The sequence below is a fragment of the Fringilla coelebs genome (genome assembly GCF_963513975.1).
Source record: "Fringilla coelebs genome assembly, chromosome: 9".
Classification (NCBI taxonomy): Eukaryota; Metazoa; Chordata; class Aves; order Passeriformes; family Fringillidae; genus Fringilla; species Fringilla coelebs.
This window is the reverse complement of record NC_140067.1, coordinates 6,087,563-6,111,093: the sequence shown is the minus strand read 5'-3', so window position 1 is coordinate 6,111,093 and position 23,531 is coordinate 6,087,563. Positions and strand designations below refer to the sequence as shown.

General features: G+C 37.6%; 1 protein-coding gene across 7 annotated transcripts in view; it reads right to left on the bottom strand.

Moving 5' to 3' along the window:
* Positions 1 to 23,531, bottom strand: part of EPS15 (epidermal growth factor receptor pathway substrate 15) — a 68,449-nt gene that overhangs the window by 21,913 nt on the left and 23,005 nt on the right. For all 7 annotated transcript variants that reach the window (XM_084211760.1, XM_084211761.1, XM_084211765.1 and 4 more), the window contains 11 exons: positions 18,552 to 18,593; positions 14,566 to 14,655; positions 14,184 to 14,231; positions 13,055 to 13,150; positions 12,585 to 12,650; positions 12,029 to 12,154; positions 11,533 to 11,592; positions 10,588 to 10,782; positions 8,959 to 9,104; positions 8,032 to 8,191; positions 4,585 to 4,670 (listed from right to left, as the gene is read on the bottom strand). In XM_084211760.1, the coding sequence (XP_084067886.1) occupies positions 4,585 to 4,670; positions 8,032 to 8,191; positions 8,959 to 9,104; positions 10,588 to 10,782; positions 11,533 to 11,592; positions 12,029 to 12,154; positions 12,585 to 12,650; positions 13,055 to 13,150; positions 14,184 to 14,231; positions 14,566 to 14,655; positions 18,552 to 18,593 (1,115 nt within the window). The remainder of the gene's footprint in view (positions 1 to 4,584; positions 4,671 to 8,031; positions 8,192 to 8,958; positions 9,105 to 10,587; positions 10,783 to 11,532; positions 11,593 to 12,028; positions 12,155 to 12,584; positions 12,651 to 13,054; positions 13,151 to 14,183; positions 14,232 to 14,565; positions 14,656 to 18,551; positions 18,594 to 23,531) is intronic.

Here is a 23,531-nt window from a genome sequence, read left to right as displayed (position 1 = left end):
CAGCATATGGAATCTTTTCTCCTTTCATAGATGCAGAAAAAACATTAAGCATTACAGTTTTTACACAATCTTCTGTAGATATTTACTATTATAAGGACTCTGCTAATAAACCAACACACACATTGAAGTTAGAATTTGAACAATAAACCTAACATTTTTAAATGAAATAGCACAGTGAAAAGCTATTTGATTGTATTACTGGTATAAACCGAAATTACAAAACTTCGTATTTTAATAGCAGCAGACTGTTAATCAATCTGAAACTATTTATTTGTTTACTCTTATTTAATACAGAAGAAAGCATTTCTGTGTTGAAGTAAAGCAGGTCTACTCTAAGCTCTTTAGTCAAGCTGAGAAAGTTTTAGTTAACTGTTAAACCATACACAACGGAAAATAAAAAGAACTCAGATATCAGATCTTAAATGAACATTTGCTGTGACAAATAATTACTATAGATTATACTCTGCTATAATTTTTCTCATTATCTGAGTAAAAAGGAACTTCCTGAATAAGCCCAAAGGGGAAATTTAAATGAAAGGAAAAGGAAAGATGTGGAAAGAGGAATTTTGAAGATCAAGACTATTTATTCTGTTAAGTGTGGTTCTTCAAAATAAAGGATCACGCTTCCATAAAATTCATAAAATAAATTTCATAATTTTCATAAAATTCCTCACTTTCCATTCATCAGAAACTAGCAATTCTAAAAAAATGTTTACCTTTTCAATCAAAGCTACAGCATACTCCTCCAGCTCAATAAGCATCTGTAGCATAACTGTACTTAGATATTTAAAGTACTTCAACACAGGCTTGAAACAAGCTCTGTTGATTCGGCTTCCTTAACTTCCCATGAACAAAGGTCTCAATAAAGCACTTCTACATATCTATGTACAAATCAGGCTGAAAAATATCTTCAAGCCCCTCAAACACTCATCAAGCACAGCCAACATTCATAGATATTCTTCCTGATTGATGATAAAAAAGACTAGAAAAATGAATACTTGTTATTTTTCCTGCTGGGGTGGGAAAAATGATCAAGAAATAGAAGTGCAAGCAGGCACGTTTGGTTAATATCCAGCATTTATACATTACAGTCACTGATGTGCCTGAGACTGTCAGAGATGCAGATCACTTCCTTTTTATTTCAACACAAGCCAGGTACCTAAATCCTTGCAATCTGGACTAAGCAACAGGATACAAAACCCACCCACTGGCACTTCCATGAGCCAAATCAGAGCACAAACAATGAATTGGAAAGAATCAAGTGAAAGAAGTATTGTCAGGCAGAACAAGAAAAGCTCAGGCAGCAGTCTCAGGCAAAGGAAAACAATCTGAGTGCATATAGTCTGCACATAACACATCCCATCCTCCCCCCAGAAATGCCTCTTTGTTTCAAAGAAAAGACAACACAGAACTACTTAATTCATTAATTCTTCTGAATACCTCAATTTCTTTTACAAACTATCTGCTACGCCCCTTTAGGAATGTTTAGCAACTGAAAGAACAAAAACAAGAAACAAAATTGATTTGTTGGTTATGACAGATTTCCTTGATCATAAAGTTCCTTACTACATCCAAAAAGCAACTCCAAAAGAACTGTGGTCTTGCCAACAAAGGACACTTGTAACCAATTCAAGCCAATTTTTGAAAGCAATACAATTTCCCCATGCATTTTAATAGCAGTCAGGTTGGGAGAACCTCACATCAAATAAACTAAAAGCAATGACTAATAGATGGTTTCTCCCACACAGATGCTTCATGATTTACCAAAACCCTAAATTTAATACTAATTTGTGAATGGAGTCATTTATAAATGGGAGCCAGCACATTGCAAATATCTGTCATAGCTGAGAACTGCAAAGTCCCTGTGTCAGCAGAGGCATTCAAGCCAAACATTCAACCCTGGCCAGGCTGAATCACCTTAGATACAACAGCAAAAAAATCATAGTTCTTTCCCATAATAAATGATGAATACTCACAGAGCTGGTAGCATTATCTACACTCATAGTTGCCCAATATTTCTTATTTTCACATCAGTAGTTTTGGAATTCCTAATGTAGTAATACTTCAGTTTGGCAATACTGGAAGAAATGCCAAGGGTTTGCCTTGTTTCTTCTAACATTTGTTACTCATAACCTCTTCTGCTGCAACAGCTCAGTTTCTTCCAAACCAGAGGCTGAGAAGAAATGATCTATCCTACATTAAAGTTCTTAGCTAAGGTGATGTAGATCTCTGAAATTTGAAACAAAAGTTGATGCAAGTATATGGCAGGGAGAGATTGTCCGGTTTTTCTGGAGGATGTTTTGCTCTTTCATTGCTATTGAGAGACCAACTCAACAGCTTTATGGTCCTTTTAATCTGATTTATACTTCAAGATAATTTTACATGTTCTTATCCAGCATATGTGAAGGATGACATCTCTGGTGAGATATCCCAAGTTAAGCTCAACTACTCCTCTGCTTAGAGAGGTGTAGTGTCAGTAAAGCTTGAAGAAATTCTGTGAATTTCTGAGCCATTGCTAACTTTGAAAGCAAGAAAGCAAAGCTGGGTCTGTTGGGGAAGAAAAAGGTTTTATGGCTTGAAAAAGAATGGTCCAGCCTCCCACCATGTTGCTGAAGAAAAGCTTCAAATAGCTTTCTAAAAATATAGTGCAATTTGAACAGAATTTAGAGATAGCAGTGCTAACAGGCTCAAAATGATGCAGGTTCCACAATGTCCAGAGGCAAATCATTCCCCCCACCAGAGGAGCACTGTCCTCCCTAATAAGTGTTCTGCAACTTATTCTTCATCTGATCCTCAACCTCCACCTTCCTGACACTGTATTTATCAACTTAAGATTAACAAAGCTACTGGCCACCAGACCTCGTTCCCACACAAACTGCTGAGCCACAAAGACGTCACCTCTGCATTCTTTGCTCAGCCTCACCAAAAGCTGTTCTCCACACATCGTCATTCTTTTGGCCATTTCCTCCCCTTTTTTTTGTTGTTGTTTTTTGAAGTGCACTTCAAAAATAGATTCAAATTCTATTACTGGGCCTCAAAAATGCAGCTCTTGGACACTTCTCAATGGAATCAGAGATTAGATTTCTTATATATTGAGTCCAACTGCTGAACAATCTATCTTGCTAATAATGAACAGAAAAAAACCTCAGTTTAAATTACATTTTTATATGACAACTATCAAGTATGAAAGTGTACTTCACTAGTTGTAATAGAAATGTGAATTCACCAAAGACTGAAGCACACTGTTAATCCCATTCTGTTCTGAACCTCTAAATCATATCAATTTCCTCTTTCTAAAAACAAATACACACTAAGAGTTGCCTCTACCCTATCTTCAAAAATCTAGTATCATTAAATTTAAAATAACTGTCAATGTATATTTGCCCCTCAAGAAATGGAAGCAGTGACTTTTTCAGGTTCCTTCACACCTCACAGTAAGAAAAGAAAACCAGACATAAACAGCCTGGCTTGCATGTTAGGCTGCAAGCCCACCTACAGAAAACCAACTTCATCTAAAAATTCATGCCAGCCAACAATTTATTTCCTTCTAAAACACCAACAGTAAATATACACAGTTGCAAATCCTATTTCAGGTTAATAAATGTGAGTGTCCAAAACTGGAATTAATATAACCTGAAGAACAGTGGAGGCAGAGCAGAGAGAAGCAAGGAGGCAGTGGGAGTAATAAGAGAGAATAAGCAAGTGAAATGAAAAAATATTTATGCATTTAGGAAACAGACTGTGCTCTGACACACTGCCAAGTTAAATCATTCCCACAAGTGACATGAATTAGAGAGGCAGATTTCATCATGACAAAGCACCCACACTTAAAAAATAGGAAAATTTACTGTTCTTAATAGAATTTTCAGTGGATTTATGACAGTAACAAGAAAAACACTGAAGAAAAATACCTGCTGTCTCAAGAGCATTACCAAGACTATAGAAAATATATGCATTTGATTTTCTTAGTCACTTGAAGTCATCTTAATTACCTTAGAAATAATTAATGGAATCCAAGAGTCTGGAGACATCAAAACAATTTTTCCCAGTCCAGCAGTTTATTTTATTACACAAGAGCAGCATCCCCATCTTTACCCCATCAAAACCCTAGCAGAGGTCCATGCACACTCACCTTCCCACTCCCTATCCTGCATACTTACTGATCTTTTCCACCTCACTTCCTTACTGCCCCCAAAAACAAGTCCTTGGAATGCCCTCTACAAATGAAAGGTAACTAACACCATTTGTATACAGTTCCAGCATCCTAAAGATTTGCTCCACTCACATCTGCCAATAAAGATGAACAATGGAGAATATTCCCATGTCAGGCTGCTGAGACACACAGCTCTCTGAAACACAACCTGAGGGCACAAGGGACAGACCCTTCACAGTCCTGCTGTCACTAAGTGAACTCAAGTGAGTGAGCAGAGAGCAGCAGTGTCACACAGTACTACACACATGCTGACCCTTTACTCAGCAGAGTACCACCACCTGCTTTTCTCTTCTGCACTGAATTGTTCTTTAAAAACCAGTAAATAGAACAGCTGAAATCAAGGCAACTCTGGCTATTCCTCCCTTACATACCTCTGCAAGTCCACAATTTCATTGTTTAATGTATCAAGTTCCTTAATTGCAGAAAAATCTGCTACAGAATTCGGTCCTTGAGTACTCTGCAAGATAAAAAATAAACACTGTTAGTCTGGAGCTTATGCTATTCAAGTACTACATTCATTTTGCTTTTTGTGGCAACATGAGCTGTCCTCTTGTAACAACTGCTGGTAGCATTGTATTTCAAACCTTCAATCTTAGAAACCCCAAAAGAGTACAGATGCTGTATGAGCAGAACACAACATACAGCCAAAGCATGGAGACAGCTCAATTCAATGAGAGTTTGTCTCCTTGAAGACACCTTCCACAAAAGCACAGGACTACCTAATCATACAAAAACCATAGAAACTTGTTCTAAAATAAGTCTCATCTTACAGCTAATATTTAGGTGATTTCCTAGCATTCATTTGAGAGAGGTTTGCTTACTACTTTTATATTTCTTCACCTTGGTGATCCTCATGTTGCAGAGTACAGACACTGACTTGCAAGGCTTCAAGGGATACTGAGCTTGTTTGACAGGAACCTCCAGAATACTCAATGAAACTTTGATAATACAAAGTCACAGGGTAAGTGACACCCATGAGTTCCCATTTACTTAATGTCTTTGTAAGACATTGAGTAAATTGAGACAACGACTGTAATACAAATTATTTGTTTCAAAAAAAGTACACATAAATGGAGAGAGAACAAATGCTGAAGACAGAAATTACAAATGCTGTAATTATTCTTCTGTGCCTTGTCACAACATGAACATGCTTACAAAGCAACAGGCATTGTAGCTACCTCCTATAAACACATCTCTTCCTTCAAGTCTTGAATAAAGTCATCCAGGACAAACACAACACTCTGAGGACAAGTGCATACATATAATTTTAAAAGGCAAGTGATACCCCCCAAAGTAACACAAAAGTTTTTAAATGCTTAAGTTTCTCTACAGATAAAGCAAGATATTATTAACTATGTGCTTACTCAAACTGATACTCTGGGGAAGGAAAAAACCAAGAGCTATGAACACCTAAACTGTGAGCACACTGGCTGAGAGTATTATTCAGCAGAGGTACAGACTATTCATGCACATTTTACTAGCACAAATGGTATGAACTGGGAATTAAAAAAACAAACCCAAAAAAACCAACCAAAGAACCAACTATACAGCTATTCTTAAACTGGCTAGTGAACAGCTTCTCAAATGGGCAAACTAGCAATGATGTTCAATCCTGCTCTGTAGGAATTACACAGGAGTTTTGAGGAGTTGATAATGGCATTCCAATGAGGGTTTTTACTTCTCCTATGACAAGGATAGAAGGAACACATGGAAGTATTAATCACAAGAAAAATTTTTTCCAGGCCTCCTTCTTTCACCATTTAAAGAAATTCTGCACACTAATACCAGCATCAAACTTGAGGAAAACGTAGTTCAATCTTATTTTCAATTGCTCAGGAGAACTGGTGGAGGGCAAAAACATAAAAGCCAACATTTTTTAGCTTCAGTACACATGTTAACAAAGACAAGTTAGAACTACAGGCTGCCATTACTACATTACAACATGCATGCAAAACAGCACCTCCAGTTTTTAACTCAAAGTCAGAGTAAAAGGAAATTCCCATCAAAATTCTTTGAGAGGACCTTACAAATAAGTTTCATTTTAATGGCTTGTCATGCAAGTGGTGACTACAAACAGTTCTGGGTCAGGAAACACAGCAGCAAGTTTTAAACCACAATGAAATACCACTTTACTTACTGATATTTCTGCTATCACCTTTGCATGGGTCAACTCAGAAGATGAAGCCTAACATGGTGTTTTGGTTTTTTTCCCCATGTACACCACATCAAGAAAACCAGCAAAAAGCCAATCCCTTACTACTGACTCAAACCTTTGAGTTCAAATCTTGAACAATAATCTTGGACAACAAAAGTTCTTTCATATCAACAAGACAACACAACACCTTTTTTGAAAAAGCTCAAAATGAGCTGAAGGTTCAGCTCAATTTAGTAAAAACCCTCTTGTTCAGGATTTACAGAGCTAATTGAAAGCTAACTTACCTTCTTACACAATATTCTCACTCATCACTTAAGTGAGCAATGAAATAAAAATCACAAAGATGTTTTTTGAGAGTTTTACAAAATCAATTTACATGCACAGAACAGCAGTAACCAACATCTAATGCTTTGTAATCACTCAATTTCCTGTGCTATCTTCAGTAAAGCCGTGGGTATTAATCCTAATGACAACTGCCAAATGCCACACTGGGCTACTGCTCTGTCACCACTTCCCCTGCAGTTTCACCAGGATGACACAGAGTTTTACAGGAGCAGCCCCAGAGGTCTGGGCTCAAGGGAGAACCTCAGGGTTACTCTGAATGAACAACACTGGAAATCAGCAGAACTTGAGCAGAACTTGACACCTGAGAGAAGTGCTGAGCTCATTCATGACTATGTGAAAGTCTTAGAAGGATGCTCATTATTAAACCAACAGACAGTAAATATTAGAAAAGCAAAGTTTCTCTAACCTTGAGAAAGCAGAGTTAACAAACTGACAGAATAATAAGGATGAAAAGCAGAGTGGTGCAGAATGGAAAAAACAGTCCAAACTAGAAAAGAGACATAGAAAGGAAAGCAAACATACAAAAAAGATTAGTAGAGTTGCAAATAAAGCAATTACTTTTTAAAAACAGAATGTAAAATAAACCTAGATACCAGTTACAAAAACTCAAAAAAGTAGTGCCAAATTTCGAGTTTCATTTTTCCAGGTGTGAATTTTTCATTCTGTTTAAGAAAGTTGCAGAATTAGGTCAATGTATTGCACAACCAAGAAAAGGTAACTCACATCAGACTTCATGATGTGTAAAACACGTAAGAATTTGTGATGAGCTCTACCATTCTGATGGCTACAAATTGAACTGCTGAGGTATAGCTAACTGCTGGATTAAGATAGATGGCAACCAACAGACTATGGAGATATCTAAACTATCTGTGAGGTATAAAATGAGGGACCATTTACTTTTAAAATTTTAAATAATTCTAAATTTTAGTTCACATTGTTGCCAAACTTATTAAAAAAGATTGATGTAAAAAAGGTAACTGAACACATTAACGGAAAAGCACTGAACTTGTGCATGTCACTTCAGATGGAAACTCAAATTTCTTTAAAATGGCAGCAGAAGGATTATTCTTTCAAAAGAGAAAATAAAGCTTTCCCAACATAAGATCTCTCTGCTTGGTTGGCAGGTGTAATAAATGACAGCTTCACTTTGAAATATGGATGGAAGGTTTTTGTCAATTCTTTTCACCTAAGATTTGTTTACTTCCTGATATTATGATAAATATAAGGTATGCCAGCACTCAGGTTGCTTCTTGTGTAGCCTTTGAAATTGACATTATTTGTTTGAGATGTACACCAAAAATGCCAAACCCATCCTTACCTTCTGTAAACTGACACCCCTGTCTGAAGGTGGAATCATCTCTGGAGTCAGAGCCTGAGGAGGATCAATGCCCTTTGTTAACTTCTGATTAATTAAATGGAAAGCCAAAGCAAACTGTTCCTTTGAAAGCTTCCCGCAGTCCTTGGTGTCACAGAGAGCCCTGCAGAGAGATGCACATGAAATTTAAAAAATTCTCATTTCTCCAAGTACAGCCTTATTTAGTGTAGATGCTGTCATTTACAAATGTGAAAATTGCTAGGGTGTATCTCCTCTTCTAAAGCAATACTAGAGGCATAGGAAACATCACTCAAACACACACAGCCACTTTCACTTTGCATGTTGAGGCCACAGCTGTGCTCTGCTGAAAAGCACATTCAGGGCTGTAGGTCACTAGCAACACTTTCAGAAGAACACAAGTTTATTTACATTTTCCTGATTTTCATAAATTAGCAGTTGTGGTAATCACAACTTGGGGAAAAAAAAATTGTTCCTATCAGTGTGCTTGGCAACAGCTCATAGCACAGAAAGAATTAAAAAGCATTGAGTGCAATGAAGGCATTTCTGTAATGAATAATGCCAAATGAATGCAAAGCTGTAAGGAAAGACATGCTGTAGAATGAGATGGGACATAAATCTTGCACTCTAACAATTTTATAGAAACATTTCCCTTTCCCAGTACATGAGTGGGATCAGTGATCAGATACCTGTGATGATGTGATGTCTTAAATACACAGGGATAGCTGAAGTGCAGCATTTGTAACTATCTGTGTTCAGGCAAAAACCTCATTTCCACCCATTTCTGTCCCAGAGCAGAAGCAAGTAAGTTATCATTTATACAAAGGCCATGCCACTTTCAGAAATGCCAGCATAGCAAGAAGTGAGAACTATGCCATCATCTACACAGCTGTCACAGGGGAAAAAACCTACCAGATATGTGCAAGGAGAGCAGAAGGCAGTCCTGTTTTCAGGAACAGTTCTCTGGCTTCCACACCTGACACAAATCCATCCATGTCCTTGTCAGTTTTCACAAAGATCTCATCGTACTTAATTTTGTCTGCAGGCGACACAACCCACTGAAGGGGGGTGAGGATGGAAGGGAAAAAACCAAAACCACAACACTAAGATACAGGCAAGTTCTGTTTCCAGTTCAGACTTACATAATTCAAGGACTACAGCAGAGATTTTAAAAAAGTGATACAGGTGCCTAGCTCATGAACCAGTTTTATCCTCCTAAACAGACATCCAGAGATCCTCAAGCAACTGCAAAAGCAGAAGCATTTCCCTCAGGAAAGCAGCCAGGCTGCTTGGTGCTGCTCTGCCCCTTTGCCTATGCAACCAAAGCATTCCTTGGAGGCTGGATCATCCCTCATCACTGTGCTCAGTCACAGTCCTGCTGCCTGTCTGGCTCTATCAATTTTGTTCCCCTTTACACGGTTGAGAAGCTTTAGCTGGAGGGACTGGAGAGCTGCTCAAGCCCAGGTTGTTAATAGTTGGGCACATTCTAAATTGAAGAATTTACATCTGAACAAAGTAAAGCTGGGAATTAGAGCCACTTCTGTTACTTGAGCAATTTTTCACAACATTCAGCTAATATAAAGATGTCTGGGGTTTTTTGAGTGAGAACAGCTTCGAGTGCATGTATGGATGCTAATTAATTTCAGTGCACACAGACAATTAACAGATGACTCCCAAAGGCTGCTGTACACAAACTCACCCAGAATGGCACTGCTTTGCAATACATACAGCAAGACTTACCCTCAAGGCAAGGAAATTTCCAGGTTAAAACCCTGGCACCTCCAAAATTTAGATGTCAGTTTCTTACTGATTAGTCAAATAAAGGTACCCAAATGTCCAAGGTGCATCTGATACATTAAGTACCTCAGTTCATACCTTAAATACCCTTATCAATGTTTTTTTCTTATTTTGAATATAACAAGTTATATATAAGCTACTTGGAAAGACATTTCCCAACTTCTGGACTCTAAAATGATGAGGAATAAATAAGATATCTGGGGAGGGTAAAAGGCATCAAGTTCCCTAATAATCACATTCAGAACAAAAATCAAATCTCCTGTGTCTAGGAAGATGTACTCCACCTTTTGTTTTCTTTTCCCATTGCTTGCATTTATACATTCCATTATTAATTCATGTCTTCACCAAATTGCACACATGCACACACACACATGACTGCCACAATCTGTTTTTAGAATGTGTCCATATTGCAATCAGTCTTCATCCAGAAAACTTGTGCTCTGCAGATGTGTACCTGAACCACTATTTTTTTTTTGAGCTTGAAATAACTTGTTCTGAAAATATCTTCAAAATCTGTACTAAACAATATTTTTTTAACCCATTGTTTATATCTGAAGACATCTAGGAAAAGTAAAACAGGGTAAATTTTACACCTCTCCATCTGATCTTCCCATCAGCCTCCTAAAAACCAGCAGGGCAAGAAGCAAACTAAAAACTTGTATCAAGTCTCTTCACACAGGCAGTCTCTGAAGCACAGAACTAAGAGCAGAAACCTTCTAATCCCCAGTAACTTCAGGACTGTACCTGTGTTAATGGTGTTTTGGCAGCTAAAATGCCCACAGGTGGCAAGGACTGATGAGATTCTTTGGTTGAAGATGGTATTAATGGCATTGCTCCTGGAACACTGAGAGGTTTTCTCTTGGATGGTGGCACCAAAGCTGCAGGCAAGGACATTGGCACTGGTTCTTTCTCCAAAGCACAGTATACCAAAAACATGGCCTGAACAGGGAAAAAAGGTGTGTGGATGTAAATATATTAGAAATATATATACATATATAGAGAGACTGAAGAAGTCATTAACAAATAACTTTGTAGCATTTTTTCATTATGTTTCCCCTTCACAAGCAAGGGGAATTGATGCAGCTCATTGCCTTCTAAATTGTGCTTTTCATTAGCATTTTCTTTTGAGGATCAGTGCTTAGCAAGTGAAGTTCAGTATCTTTCAGAACATTAAAATAATCTTCCAAGCTTGTGCAAGTACTTGTGGAATTTTATTTGAGAGAAAACTTCAAACACTTTAATTTATCACCATTTTCCCAGAAATTGCTCCACTTAGCATTTAGTTCTTTTGTTGTGGCCATCTCTAATTCAACACTTCTTACATGATTTCATCAGTCCTGGCTTTAACAGTGTTAAAATTCTAACTTACTACAAACTTTCCTCAAGGATGCCTTGAGGCATTCAAGTTCTATAAATACTGAAGGTTAAGGTAAAACTCAGTGCAAACACTCTGTCTCATGGGACAGCAGATCTCAGGTGTAAGTTTTTAATGGCTCATCTAACCCATGAAGGAAGTGTACTGAGACACATTCAACAAACTGACAGAAACATTAAACAGCACTAAAACTTGATTAAGGACTCTGAATAAAGAAAGTACATGAACCACACAGTCAGAAATGATTATACAGTGCATCTATTTTAAACCCTGCCATTAGGCTTTCAAAATCCCAAGAGGCAGAAGATACTTACAACTGCAAACTCATCTCGATCCAACATTCCATCACGGTCAATATCACTCAATTCCCACACCTAGCAAAAAAAAAAGGCAGAATATAGGGATCTTTGACTAAACTGCAGCAGTTTCCTACTTAAAACCTCATTAAAAACAAACATGAGAATGGCCTCCCTTCACCATAGCTTAAGTTCTAGTAACAGCATTGCTCTGCAGTGAGCAATGTAAATTCACATAAACCACACAAAAGCAGAGAGATTCTAAAGTTGGAGAGAGAGGCACCCAGCCTGACCCAAGTGTTAAAGAGTACACAAAACTGATAAACTGCAGCTGGAGGTGATCTATCCAAATAGCAAAAGAAATTTTATTTTTCCATTCAAAAGTCACACTCCATAAAATCTCATTTAAAAGTTAGGCTCATTACTAAAAATCTTCAATTTGAAAAACAGGTATTGCTGAGTGCAGCACAGGTATTAGTTGTGAACTGACAATTAAGAAGAAAGATATTCTTACTCGTCCTAAGATATCCACTGGCAGTTTTGAGTTGAGGAGCACAGGTTTCACCTTATCCCCTGACAACAGTCCATTCACTGGATTTAGGCTGTCAAAAATAGAATCATACTTGACCTTGTCTTCCAGCTGCAGGGGCAAAAGAAAAATATTACTTATAGAAACAGCCACATTCATAGCATAAGAAGCAGAAGTTCTTTCAAAAGTGTTAACTTTTTTAATAAAGACACATTGCAGTTCCTGATGCTTATAAGAAAACATCAAAAAGATACTATTTTTAAGTCAAAGACTCATCAAAACCCTGTGAGATTTCTTCTTCAATTATTTTCATGGCTTCATGTAACAACCTTTTTTTTTTCTTTATTTTAAATTTCTAAACATGAAGAGATTTCCCAAGAGTCAAGTGTTCTTATTAAATTAGGTCTATTAGCCCAATTACAAATTTGACAGGAATGCTAACTATCATACTTCAGAAATGCAGCATTAGATTTTTCTAAGAAAGACAGGTTTTCCTGCAAACCAGATAACAGTTCTAGATAACAGCTAATATTTAGTTTACCTTTACAGCCCATGGTAGATCACTTGATGCTGTTCCACTGAGTAGCAAAGGACTACTAGTATCAGTCTAAGGAAAAACAAGGCAAAAAACCAGCAGACACATTAAAAGAGATGTGATTCTGACTTTGCAAAACCACCCCCTTATTTGAGAAACTGCTTCTCAAAGCCAGAACTGCATTTTAGTCATTCATACCAAACTTTAGAGCAAAAAATTTAAAATGTTTATTCCATTAAGGACAACACTACTAGAACAAATACCACATATCTTCAAATTATACACAACTTTATATTCAAATCCCCACTAGAACATGTAACAGCTTATTCCATGCTGCTTCATTTTTTTCCCTGTTTTAGGGCCCCATTGCCCTACAACATCACCCTCTGAAGTGTTTGGTATTTACACCAAACCTTCCTAATTTTTCACTTAAAAGCAGTTCTTAATAATATGTTCAACTAAAAATGAAATCTTACAAATCTTGGTGGAGGAACAGGCAAGTTAAGACTACTCAGGGAAACATCCAATCCATTCTGTGCACAGGCTACAAGTCGTAGAGCCACAAAAAATTCCTACAGGGAAAAAAAATTTTTGAAGGGTTTATAATATGAAAAAAGATATTTTAATATATATTATATATCAAAATATATATTATATATTAAAATATAGTTTTAAAATGTAGTACAATTTCAGAATAATTAAGAGCTTTTCTAGTATTACTATATAGATGATAAGTTTCACATGGCTTCAAAGGGGGTCAGAAAGTGACAGAAAGCAGCAGCCAGCAAATGCTGGATTCCTCCAGTAGGACAAAGTTTGCAATTAATTTTCCAAGAATTTATTAACTTCCTGGCCAGTGTAGTCAGTTCTCAGCACTCAATTCTTCCACAGAACAGAGAAAATTTGAATTGCAATTGCAGCTGTTTATCTTGGAGGAACTCAGCTGATCCTACAGATGGTTAATGGAGCAGAAAAAAAACAGAAAAATGAACCAAAAGAAGCCCAAAAAACCCCAAAATTGTTTGGTAGACATCACAACCTCCTCCTCTTCCTACCATGGGAAGAAGCAGTTCCCTCTCCACAGACTGTTACTTATATTTCAAACCAAACAGCAACACACATTAGAATTCGTGGTAGCATCACTGAGATTTCAATTTTGTCCCCAAACTGCTCATTGCCACAGCTTGGGAAGGACAACTCCAAACAGAATGTACCAATGTCAAGTCCACCAAAATTAAAGTAATAAGAATTTTGAAGATTTTACAAGAATTTTAATTTCTGCATTGTTTCCTACAAGATTATGAGAAAAAAGTCACCTTCTTCATAAATGCAGTATATTAAACCTTAAATTCCTTCTCAGCAAATTTTTGCACAGCTACACATCAGCCCATTTTACAACCTAGAGAAAAGCTGATGAGGCAGCTGAAGGCTGTTTAATTTATTGCAGCTTCCACTCAAATGGGAATTACATAGCCAGTCAAAACTAGAAAAAAACTGTTAGAAAAATCTTTTAGGAAACCACCTTCCTGAACCAAAAATTTCAACTTTCATCTTGTTTCAAGGCAGGGTAATGGTTAGAGTCACAGACCACATAAATAATCATACCTGTTTGTTCAGGATACCTTTGCCATCAGTATCAGCTAGGTCCCAAATCTGAAACATAAAAACAATGAAGGGCTCACAGCACTTCAGAGGAAGATGGCAAATCCTCCCTCCATTTATAATGGATTCTTGGAGGAAAGTTCAAGTCTTAACTTTAATGATAATTGTGTTTTAACTTTCACTTAATTGTGATGACAAATTTAAATATTGCAATAATTTCCATGACTGGATAGAAACTATTGGAACTATTGGATAGAACAACTGAAAACACATTAGGGAAGATCATGTATCCTGTAGTACTACTAAGTATTTTAATTTGAACAGGATACTAACTGAAGCAAGAAGACAGGATAATTAAATAAATCACAGAATTGCAATTAAATACCTTTCCAAGTACCAAATCTGTCAATCCAGACTTTTTCAAGAAAACAGCTGCATCAGAAGCTAATACTCTTCCAGCATTAGCAGAATCAACCTGGGGAGAAAAAAATCCTCACATGACAAATTGTCTTTTGAATTGATGCCATCTCTCTACAAAGGCTCTCAAAAAGCTACTGAAGAAGAATGCTCTATTTAACAGCCACTTTTAGGACAATCTTCTGAACCTATCTCATTATCCCCTCCTAATCACAGGCTTTTCTTCTTCATGCCATAAAAACATGTGATTTTTAAGAACAGAGAATTCTAGGGTTTGATTACATTTCATTGTCCAGCTCTGCATTCTTTACTGTTAGGGTCTGAAAAAGAAAGCTCTGCTTTGAAGATACCTTTACCACCACAGCAGAGGGAAATACTCCCTAAAGTGAAATTTATTTACACAGTGAAGAAGTTGGTGATATTGGCAGCATACCAATCAGCATGCATTTCTCCCTGGATCAATAGAGATATCATTAAAATAGAGAGTTATTCAAGTTGTTAAGTGGAAACGGTATCTAAACTAAACCTTTTCAAGTGGGAAAAGAAAAAGGAAAATTTACATCACCTAGATGGTGATGGTAAGGGCAAGGGAAATAGAGGAAAAGCTGAGAGTCCTTGAGAGCCTAAAGAAAAGGATTCTAAAAAAGGGCACAGTATGGAAAATAGAACTAAGTGTATCTTCAGTCAGTTCAGACTGTCAGCCTTACTACAGCCCACAGGTAGGGTGATGACGATGACAACTGCACCATTTCCAGTCTCACAGCTTTGTGTTTAAACAAAGGCCATATTCAATATTGTGTTTGGAACACAAGACCAGCTGCCCAAGTTCACAGCTGCAGCACACACTAGGTGCTCAAAGCTAACAGCTTCCCAAGATGGGATTAGAGCTGGCTCCCGAAAGACTGTGGGGAATTTATCATTTGGAAGGAATGCTGCAGCAGTTGTCTGTAGATACTTCTGAAAGGGAACAAAACACTCTGAAATCCCCAAACCGTAATTTAATATGAAAGTGAAAACAACTATTGTTTTTAACATAACCAGTATGATTTTAATTAGGAGAGGGCTTTTCCTGTCACTGAGGATGCCCTGGTCAGAGCAATAAGGTTGCAAACACCACAGTCCAGCAGTTAGGCTAAGTGAGTTATGGGAGAGCTGTTCATCTATAGGCACAAAGCTGCCAAGACAGAGCATCAAACCCCTTTTCAAATAGTGGAGTCGGCCTTGCATGTAACACAACAATCTTGGCACCCACTCAGAAAACTTCCAGCCTAGCACTCCTCCTTCAAGCAAGTCAGAGAACACCACAGTATCAGCTGTGTTTACTTTTTAGTTCCCCAAGTCCAAGACAGAGGAAGGTGACTTTGAGGGATATAAACAGGATTCTTACTTTACCCAATACTGATCTAGTTTCTTTTGTACAATTAATTATCAAAACCTTAGAAACTATTTTTTTTAAGGGCTAATTTCAATTTCTTTACAAATTACTGAGTCTTGAGCGCTGGGGTGGGGTTACTTCTGTTTGATTATTGCCTTGGGATGATTGCTGGTGTTTGTCAGTTATACACCAGCCTGGCAGAGCTTTTCCCCTGATGTGTAAGAAGCAGTTTCCACAGCTGCATCATCCAACAGCCCCCTTGTTACAGGCTGTCTTTTGGAGCACCAGGAATTACCAAAAGTTACAAACATACATCTGATGTGACTAGGGCAGAAGGTTACAGTGAGAAGTGCTTCAGTTCAGGACTCATCAAGAATTCAGCACTGCTTCCCTGCTGCACTGCATCATGTGATTAAGTCATTTCCTAGTGCTTTATGACAGGTATTTAAGTTTATCCTTTAACCTCGCCCTGCTTTGAGTCTATAAAAGGTTCAACAGAAAAATATTTATTTGAAAGAAGAGAGTGCCTACTGAAAGGTTGAGGTTCCAATCTCATTCTAAGAACAAAGGGCAGGATTTACACCCATTTCACAACACACCTTTTGCCAGATGAATTCCTTTAAGTTTGGGATAGGACTGGAAGTGTACTCAGCATCAGAGCTGTTCCAGGTGATGAATTTATTCATATAAAAGAACACCCCACCAACACCACAAGACAAAGTGGGAAATGTCTCTCTGAATTTCTGTTCTGAAAGCTGACATCTCCTTATCTGAGGAATGGAAGGGAAAAGTTCCCTAGTGGAACTGAAAGTCTTCTGACACATTTGAAAGCTCCTCTTTAGGAAAAATCCTTGCAGCAAAGAGTTCATCTGAGCAAGTCAGAAAAATAATCCTCTGGGAAACAAATCCACTGGCACCACTTCACTAACAGTAACATCATGTTTAAGGAATCCCTGTTCCTGTACACTACTGAAACCACTGGACAACAAATAGTGCTCTAGTTTCACTAGGCTAAGTATTCCAAAAAATGGAAAACACTGACTTAGCAACCAGTACCACATTTGTCCTTCAATTCAGTTCCTTTATCTGAGTTTTTGCTCCACACTTCAGTGGTTGAGCAACTGCAGTCAGGAGGAACAGACAGGCAGATGGCAAAGGTAGTACCTGACAGTGAGAGTCAGGACTGAGCTGGCAAGCACAATGTGCAGAACAATCAGTTCCAAGCCTTTTCTTGTGCCCTTATAATGATATCTTAAGGGACTCTCCTAAGGTTTTTAATCCAATGCCTAGAGATAAACACACTGTGGATTTGTCCATCTGAAGGAAAACTTTCTGAGGGTGATATTATCTCTTTCAGCCACCAGGAGCCATCTGAACTTTGATCAAGGTAAACTCTCTCTTCTTGTTTAGCAATTTTTAATCTGCTTGCACTCTCCTGCAGTGGTGAAAATCCCTTACTGAAGTACAATGGCGAGCTCAGACTTCAGGCATCACAGGCTGATACATCTGAGCTGCAGATTTTTTGCACTTGATAATGGGACTAATCTTCCAAGCACAGTCTGAAAATAGGACATGGATAGAAATCATGGCCTTGTCCCTCCCCCAGCACATAAGTTTACATTCTGATGCTGACACATAAAAGAAGCTCTTAAATAAGGAGGCCATATACACCATAACCTGTCTTAGGACAAACAGACAGGAACATTACCAGTTTCACAAAGGAAAAAAGAACTTCCTATAAGGTTGGTTTTTTTACAGGGTTCATCAATTACTCATCAGGTGTATTACAAAACAAAATTCTTTTTAATTGTTTTATACAGCCAAGTAGTTTAACTTCCTTGAAAGTTTTACAATACATTTGTACAATAAAGTACATTATGTACATGACAGAAAATGTACAGAAAATGTACTGTTATTACAGAATAGGTGAAACAGCTGTTTTGTAAAAAGGTTGTTTTCATAGGAATCAAGACATCTTGGTGTCAAAATACAGAAGACAAGTGATAAATAAAATTTATATTCTTATATTTTATTTACATGAATTTTTTATTTTTGCGTCAAGTAATCAAAAGGTTTGCATCTGTTGAGTGAAGCTGCAAGAACCACAGGCATTCTGTTTGCATTCAGTGGCCTTCTATCCAAATTTCATTCCTTACAACATCCTGTGATTAACTCTGGGGATATTCTGAGTGAAAATCAAGTTTTACATGATGCTAACTGAGCTACAAATGCAAGAAATTCATCTTCACTTGTAAAAAGTAACCAAGAACATATCAATACAGCCTTTTTAAAGAATTTACTCTGTCCTAAGACCTCACAGTTTGTTAGAACATTCAAGTGATGGATGTTATACACACCTGGCAGTTCCCTAGAAAATAAGGGTCATCTTGCAACCAATATTAAATTTTTACTGATAGAGCTCAGACCTACATGTTAGCTATTATAAAAATACATTTTAAAGCTTATAATTTTTCTTGAACTTTTATTGTTTACACACTGTTGGCCAGGCTAAATCCATAGCAAAAGGATATAAATTCTTTAAAATCCAGATGAGGTGTGTTCTTTCAGAATATACATACCTGTCGATAGAACTTCTCATACACAGGATTTGCACTCGATAGCTGTAAAAGAGACACAGAGGAAAAATGAGCCCTGGAGATCCATATTTCAATTTCTCTCCCCCTGGACACATAAAGATATAAAACACACTCCACTGGTCTTCAAAGAAGCATTAAGGATTTATTCTGTACAACGATGAGGAACTAGGACAGGTCTTCCTGCTCTAACTTTTACAAGAGTGACTTCTTGTTTTGCAGCCATTGACACCACCCCAGATCAGATTTCCCTCAGCCAGGTCACCAGGTGAGGCTGTGTGAAACAGGAACTCTTAGGCAACATGGCCTGGGGGCAAAAGCAGAAACCTGAAACGACTCAGGCTAGGAAGTGCTCTAATATTAGAGTACAAAGCAATATAATTTTATTTCACCGTCCTCGGCATAATTCTTTAGAATTTAGTGTCATATGCAACCAGTCTGTAAAAATTTCAGCTACCCAAATTAATCCCTGGATTCAAAACTAAACCCACAGCAACAATACCACATTAAAATAGAATAATATTCTAACTTTGGGTTTTGTAACTTGAACCCTTGTTGGGGATAACTTCTGCCTTCACTCCACTGTCCTCTACCAGACATTCAGGGCTCACCTAAAGTTAAGTGGACAAGGATAAAACAGCTTCTTTGGAAAAGGCCTTTTCTTTATTTTTAAATTATTCTTAGAAACACAAAAAAAAATCTGAAGACCTGAAACAATGCAAAGCCTAATCTCTTGGCCTACACTAAACACCCTTGCCCAACAGGCTGCCAAGAAATGAAGTGTTAGGGTTACCTCTCTTCCCCTATATAAAAACAGGCACAAAATCAGATCCTGCTTTCATGAAGTGCATGTTGCCTAAACCAAAGGCATTTAGGCAGAGGATAACCCTAGAATTCAGAGTGTGTTGTCCTCACAAACCCTGTGGGAACAACTGAGCATAATAGAAGCTAATTACACAATACTTACTAAAAAAGTCCAGAGCTCATAACTTCAAATATCATCCAAAACCAGAGTTCTCCCCCTTAGGAGGAATATAATGTCAAACCTCAGGATTTGCAGACCTTGGTAAAAACAGAATCCAACAAAGTAGCTTCCCTGGATTTAACATTTAGATGTTCAAATGGAAATATGGAAACCAACAGCATCATGGATGTTGTCAATCACATCTTTGTAAAAACCTTTACTACAGATTGTATAAATGGTTGAGAGTTAAATAACACCACATCCATTTTCCTACAGCAACAGCTGCTCTTTTGGTTGAGTAGCCCATGTTCACAGGTGCTGACTAGCAGAAAATATTACTAAGAGAAGATGTTTGGTAGAAATTCATTTAGTATGATCTTGTGCAATTACAGAAAGTGTGCAGCAACACCAGAACATCCTAAAAGACAAACTATAGAGTACAGCTAGAAATAACAGGAGAGTTTCCATTCAGAGCTTGTTCAGCAAGTATACTGCCCCAGAGACTCAGCTTCTGATTTTCTAGCTGGTGTTTGGGTTTTGTGTTTGGTGTTTTTTTGGTGAGTTTTGTTGCTGATGTTTGTTTTGGGTTTTTTGGTGTTTGGGGGAAGGGGGCAACAACAGAGACACACAGCTGGTAAGGTTTTATTTGATTACTAGGAGGTGGGTGGGAAACACTTCTCCCAGAGCCAGACATGAAAAATTACATATGCTGAGAAACCATCATTGGTATTCACTGCAATACCTCCATTTTTATAGCTTAACCTTGCTCTGACTTTGCTCTGGTACCCAAAGACTTTTATTATTTCAGCCATCAACTAAACATGCAGTTACACATCCCTTAAAACTTAAAATAGCCTGACACAATATTTTAAGTTTTGCCAGCCCTCAGACTGCCACAACACCAATACAACAAACACCTCTCAATCATTTTCCAGCACTCCATAGCAAACTTTATTTTCTTACCTAAACCTCACATGCTTTATTTACCCACTCAGACACACTTTGCACAGCAACCTACATGGGTAGTTCTCCCAAATACTCAAGTATTTGACTTACTAAGTGTTACTTCCTGAGAAAGTAAAAGTCTAGGCACAGGACAAAACTAAATCTGTAAGCAGAGAAGCAGAACAGAGCTGGCCAGTGCATCTGCTGGAGCCCTTGATTCCTCTGCATCATCCCTCTTGCCCAATGTCACCCTTTGCTCAGCCAAATGTCTCCTTATTACAGCCAAACTGATCACTGTCACTCCTGGACAGGAAACATCATGTTGAAGTCCTGCAATGGAAACACTAAGTGCAAATAATCTTTTCATTCAGTACTTAAGAGTATGAGCCAATTCTTTACTTCATTAGTGCTTCCAATATTCATTTTAATATCAGTATGACTGCAGTTACTGGAATTTCCTGTGAATGGAAAACCAGTAGTAAAAAAGTTTCTCAGACTATTTTACTAGTAATAAACTTGTTCTTCCTTCAAAGTTGACCCCACAATAAACAAAAAATGTAAATATAATCTAGGATATTCTTCTGGGATAAGAAAAAAAATGCAGTTCAATACCTTTCCAAGTGCTGCCTTAGAATTTGCCTGGCAAAATTCTTTTTATGGGATTTTTAACAACCATTTGCAGAGTAAATTCAGCTTGTTTTAAATGCAAAATGAGGGAGGGAGAAAAGGTCAGATTCCACAGCGTATAAAAATAGAAAGACATTATTATGGCTCCATTTCAAAGTTGATCACTTCATAAGGGTAATGTGTGTTGTAGTAATTACAACCTTTGATACACACCTATGAACTTTAGAATGATAACCGAGGAAATAAAAAACACCTTCAGGGACACCCTTCTTTTTAATCTTCTGTTGTCAATCAATCCCCATGTTTTCATGCCTCTGGCACATTTGCATTTAGGTGTAATAAGATACTATTACCAGTCTGTCCACCCCATCCAGCCACAACCTTCCTTCCAAAAGGGCTTAAAAACAAACAAACAAAAGCTGTCCATTGAGAAAAACGAAAGTAATTTCCCCTTCCAACCCCAATGAGGTATCAGGGGAGAAACAAGCTATTCAATCCTGATGAAAATCCAAAATACCATATTCCATCACAACACATAGCTCTAGCATTCATTTTAAGAGTTTCCAAAAGACACAATCTGGCCTTAAATGTTCCTCCTGTAGTTAGCCATTCAAAAAGCAGGTAAGCTCAAGGCAGGCTGGTTTCCTTACAATGCCATTTCAAAAATATAATCAACTTTTCTCTTTTTCCTCTATTGCTTTATTATCTTAGCTGAAGTGTTTCAGGGTAAAGCTTTCTACCATTTTCAATTATATAATAAAGAATATCTCCTACAGCAAAAACAAATGTAAAGAAAATATTTACTATAAATTTCTACACAATCATTACCAAATACTTAAAAATGGAGCACTTTCTTTCCCATTGAACAGCTGAAGCAGGCACAAGAACTGCTGTCTTCTCTCTGCAGAGATGTCTGTCACTGCATAATTAGAAATGGTTCCATTTAATTTTCAAATTGCTACAGAAAAATCTCCACCATCTTCTAATCAGTACTGAACAAAGCCTGTGCAAAATGAAAGAGTAGCTGCACTGCCTTTTAAGAGGCAGCTTCTCTCTAACATGGTGGATGCAATACCAACCAAAAAAATTAGGTTTTATCTGCTTTAGGAGCAGTCCCCTCTATGTACAGGTTAAAATATACACATGCATACTCTGATTTCTTCATTTGCATGACAGAAAGAGGAACAACAGGTTCCTCATTCCACTAAAAATTACAAACTGATCTTTATTTAACAATTTTGCTGATTTCTTAAAAAAACCCCAAAAAACAAAAACAAACATCAGAAGTTTGCCAGAGACCTCAAAATCTCTGTCTCTAGATTATACATAATATGTTCATCAGCATGAGGGTACCATTCATACTGCAAGTATTTGGATCCTGTGTATTCCAGTAACAAGACCTTAATCCTGGCAATGTGTGCACGAGACAGGAATCCATCCAGTTCAGCCTCAGTGTAATACTCCATGTTTCCCTTCAACAAAACAGCACAGCATTCTCAACTCTGCAACACAATGCTCAAGTCTAAAATGAGACTTGTAGCTAATTAGGATACAAATTGATATTACATGATTTTGTCTCGTTTACCAAAGCAGCTCATAACTACTTCAAGACAATTACCACATTTCTCACAAAAAGCATTTCATCAGGAAGACAAACACAAAGTTATCTTCCTTTTCCTCCCGAGTACTTAAAAATGCTTCCCTGAGCTGTGAGCTTCCCCTTCAATCACAGCTGGTTTTTCAGAATAAACCACAAGTTCTATTTTCAAGAGCAAACAGAAGGTACTGAATGTCCGTATTAACCCACCTTTCAAGAAACACCTCTGCCCCATTCTCAACATCCATCTTCCACATCTTCAGTTCTCTGTTCTTCCCCTCCTAAATTCCCCATATGAAATTGGTCTGATAAGCAACCATCCTTGGAAGGTCAAAACATACAAGCCCTTATACTGGTTTATAGCTTCATTTGACTTTTCCAGCAACAGATGACAATCTGTGAGATCGGTCAGTTCCTTCTCATTGCTGTTGTTTGCTTGTTTCCAAACTAAAGGCAACCACAACAAAACACTCCCATGGTAAAAGTTCCCTTAGAAGTTCCACATTAAATTCACAGTCATGCGTTGAGCAAACGCAAGTGGCAACAAGATGTTCCAGAACGGGTTCAAAATGGGGAGATAAAAAATACTTCAGATATTTACTATTAAAGGGAGAGAGGAGGGGGAGATAATCACCTTCAGTTTGCAACCCTTGTTCAAGCATACTTGGTGTAATAAATTTCACCACAGCTACACAGTCCTGAAGTGTTTTTACTAATCAGTGAAAAGAATACAGTTAGCACAGAAAAGTTTCAAATTACTGAAATTACAGCTTTGATATTCAAATAAAGGACGTGCAGCCCTCTCAGACATCGCAGCTGCAAAGCCATCTGA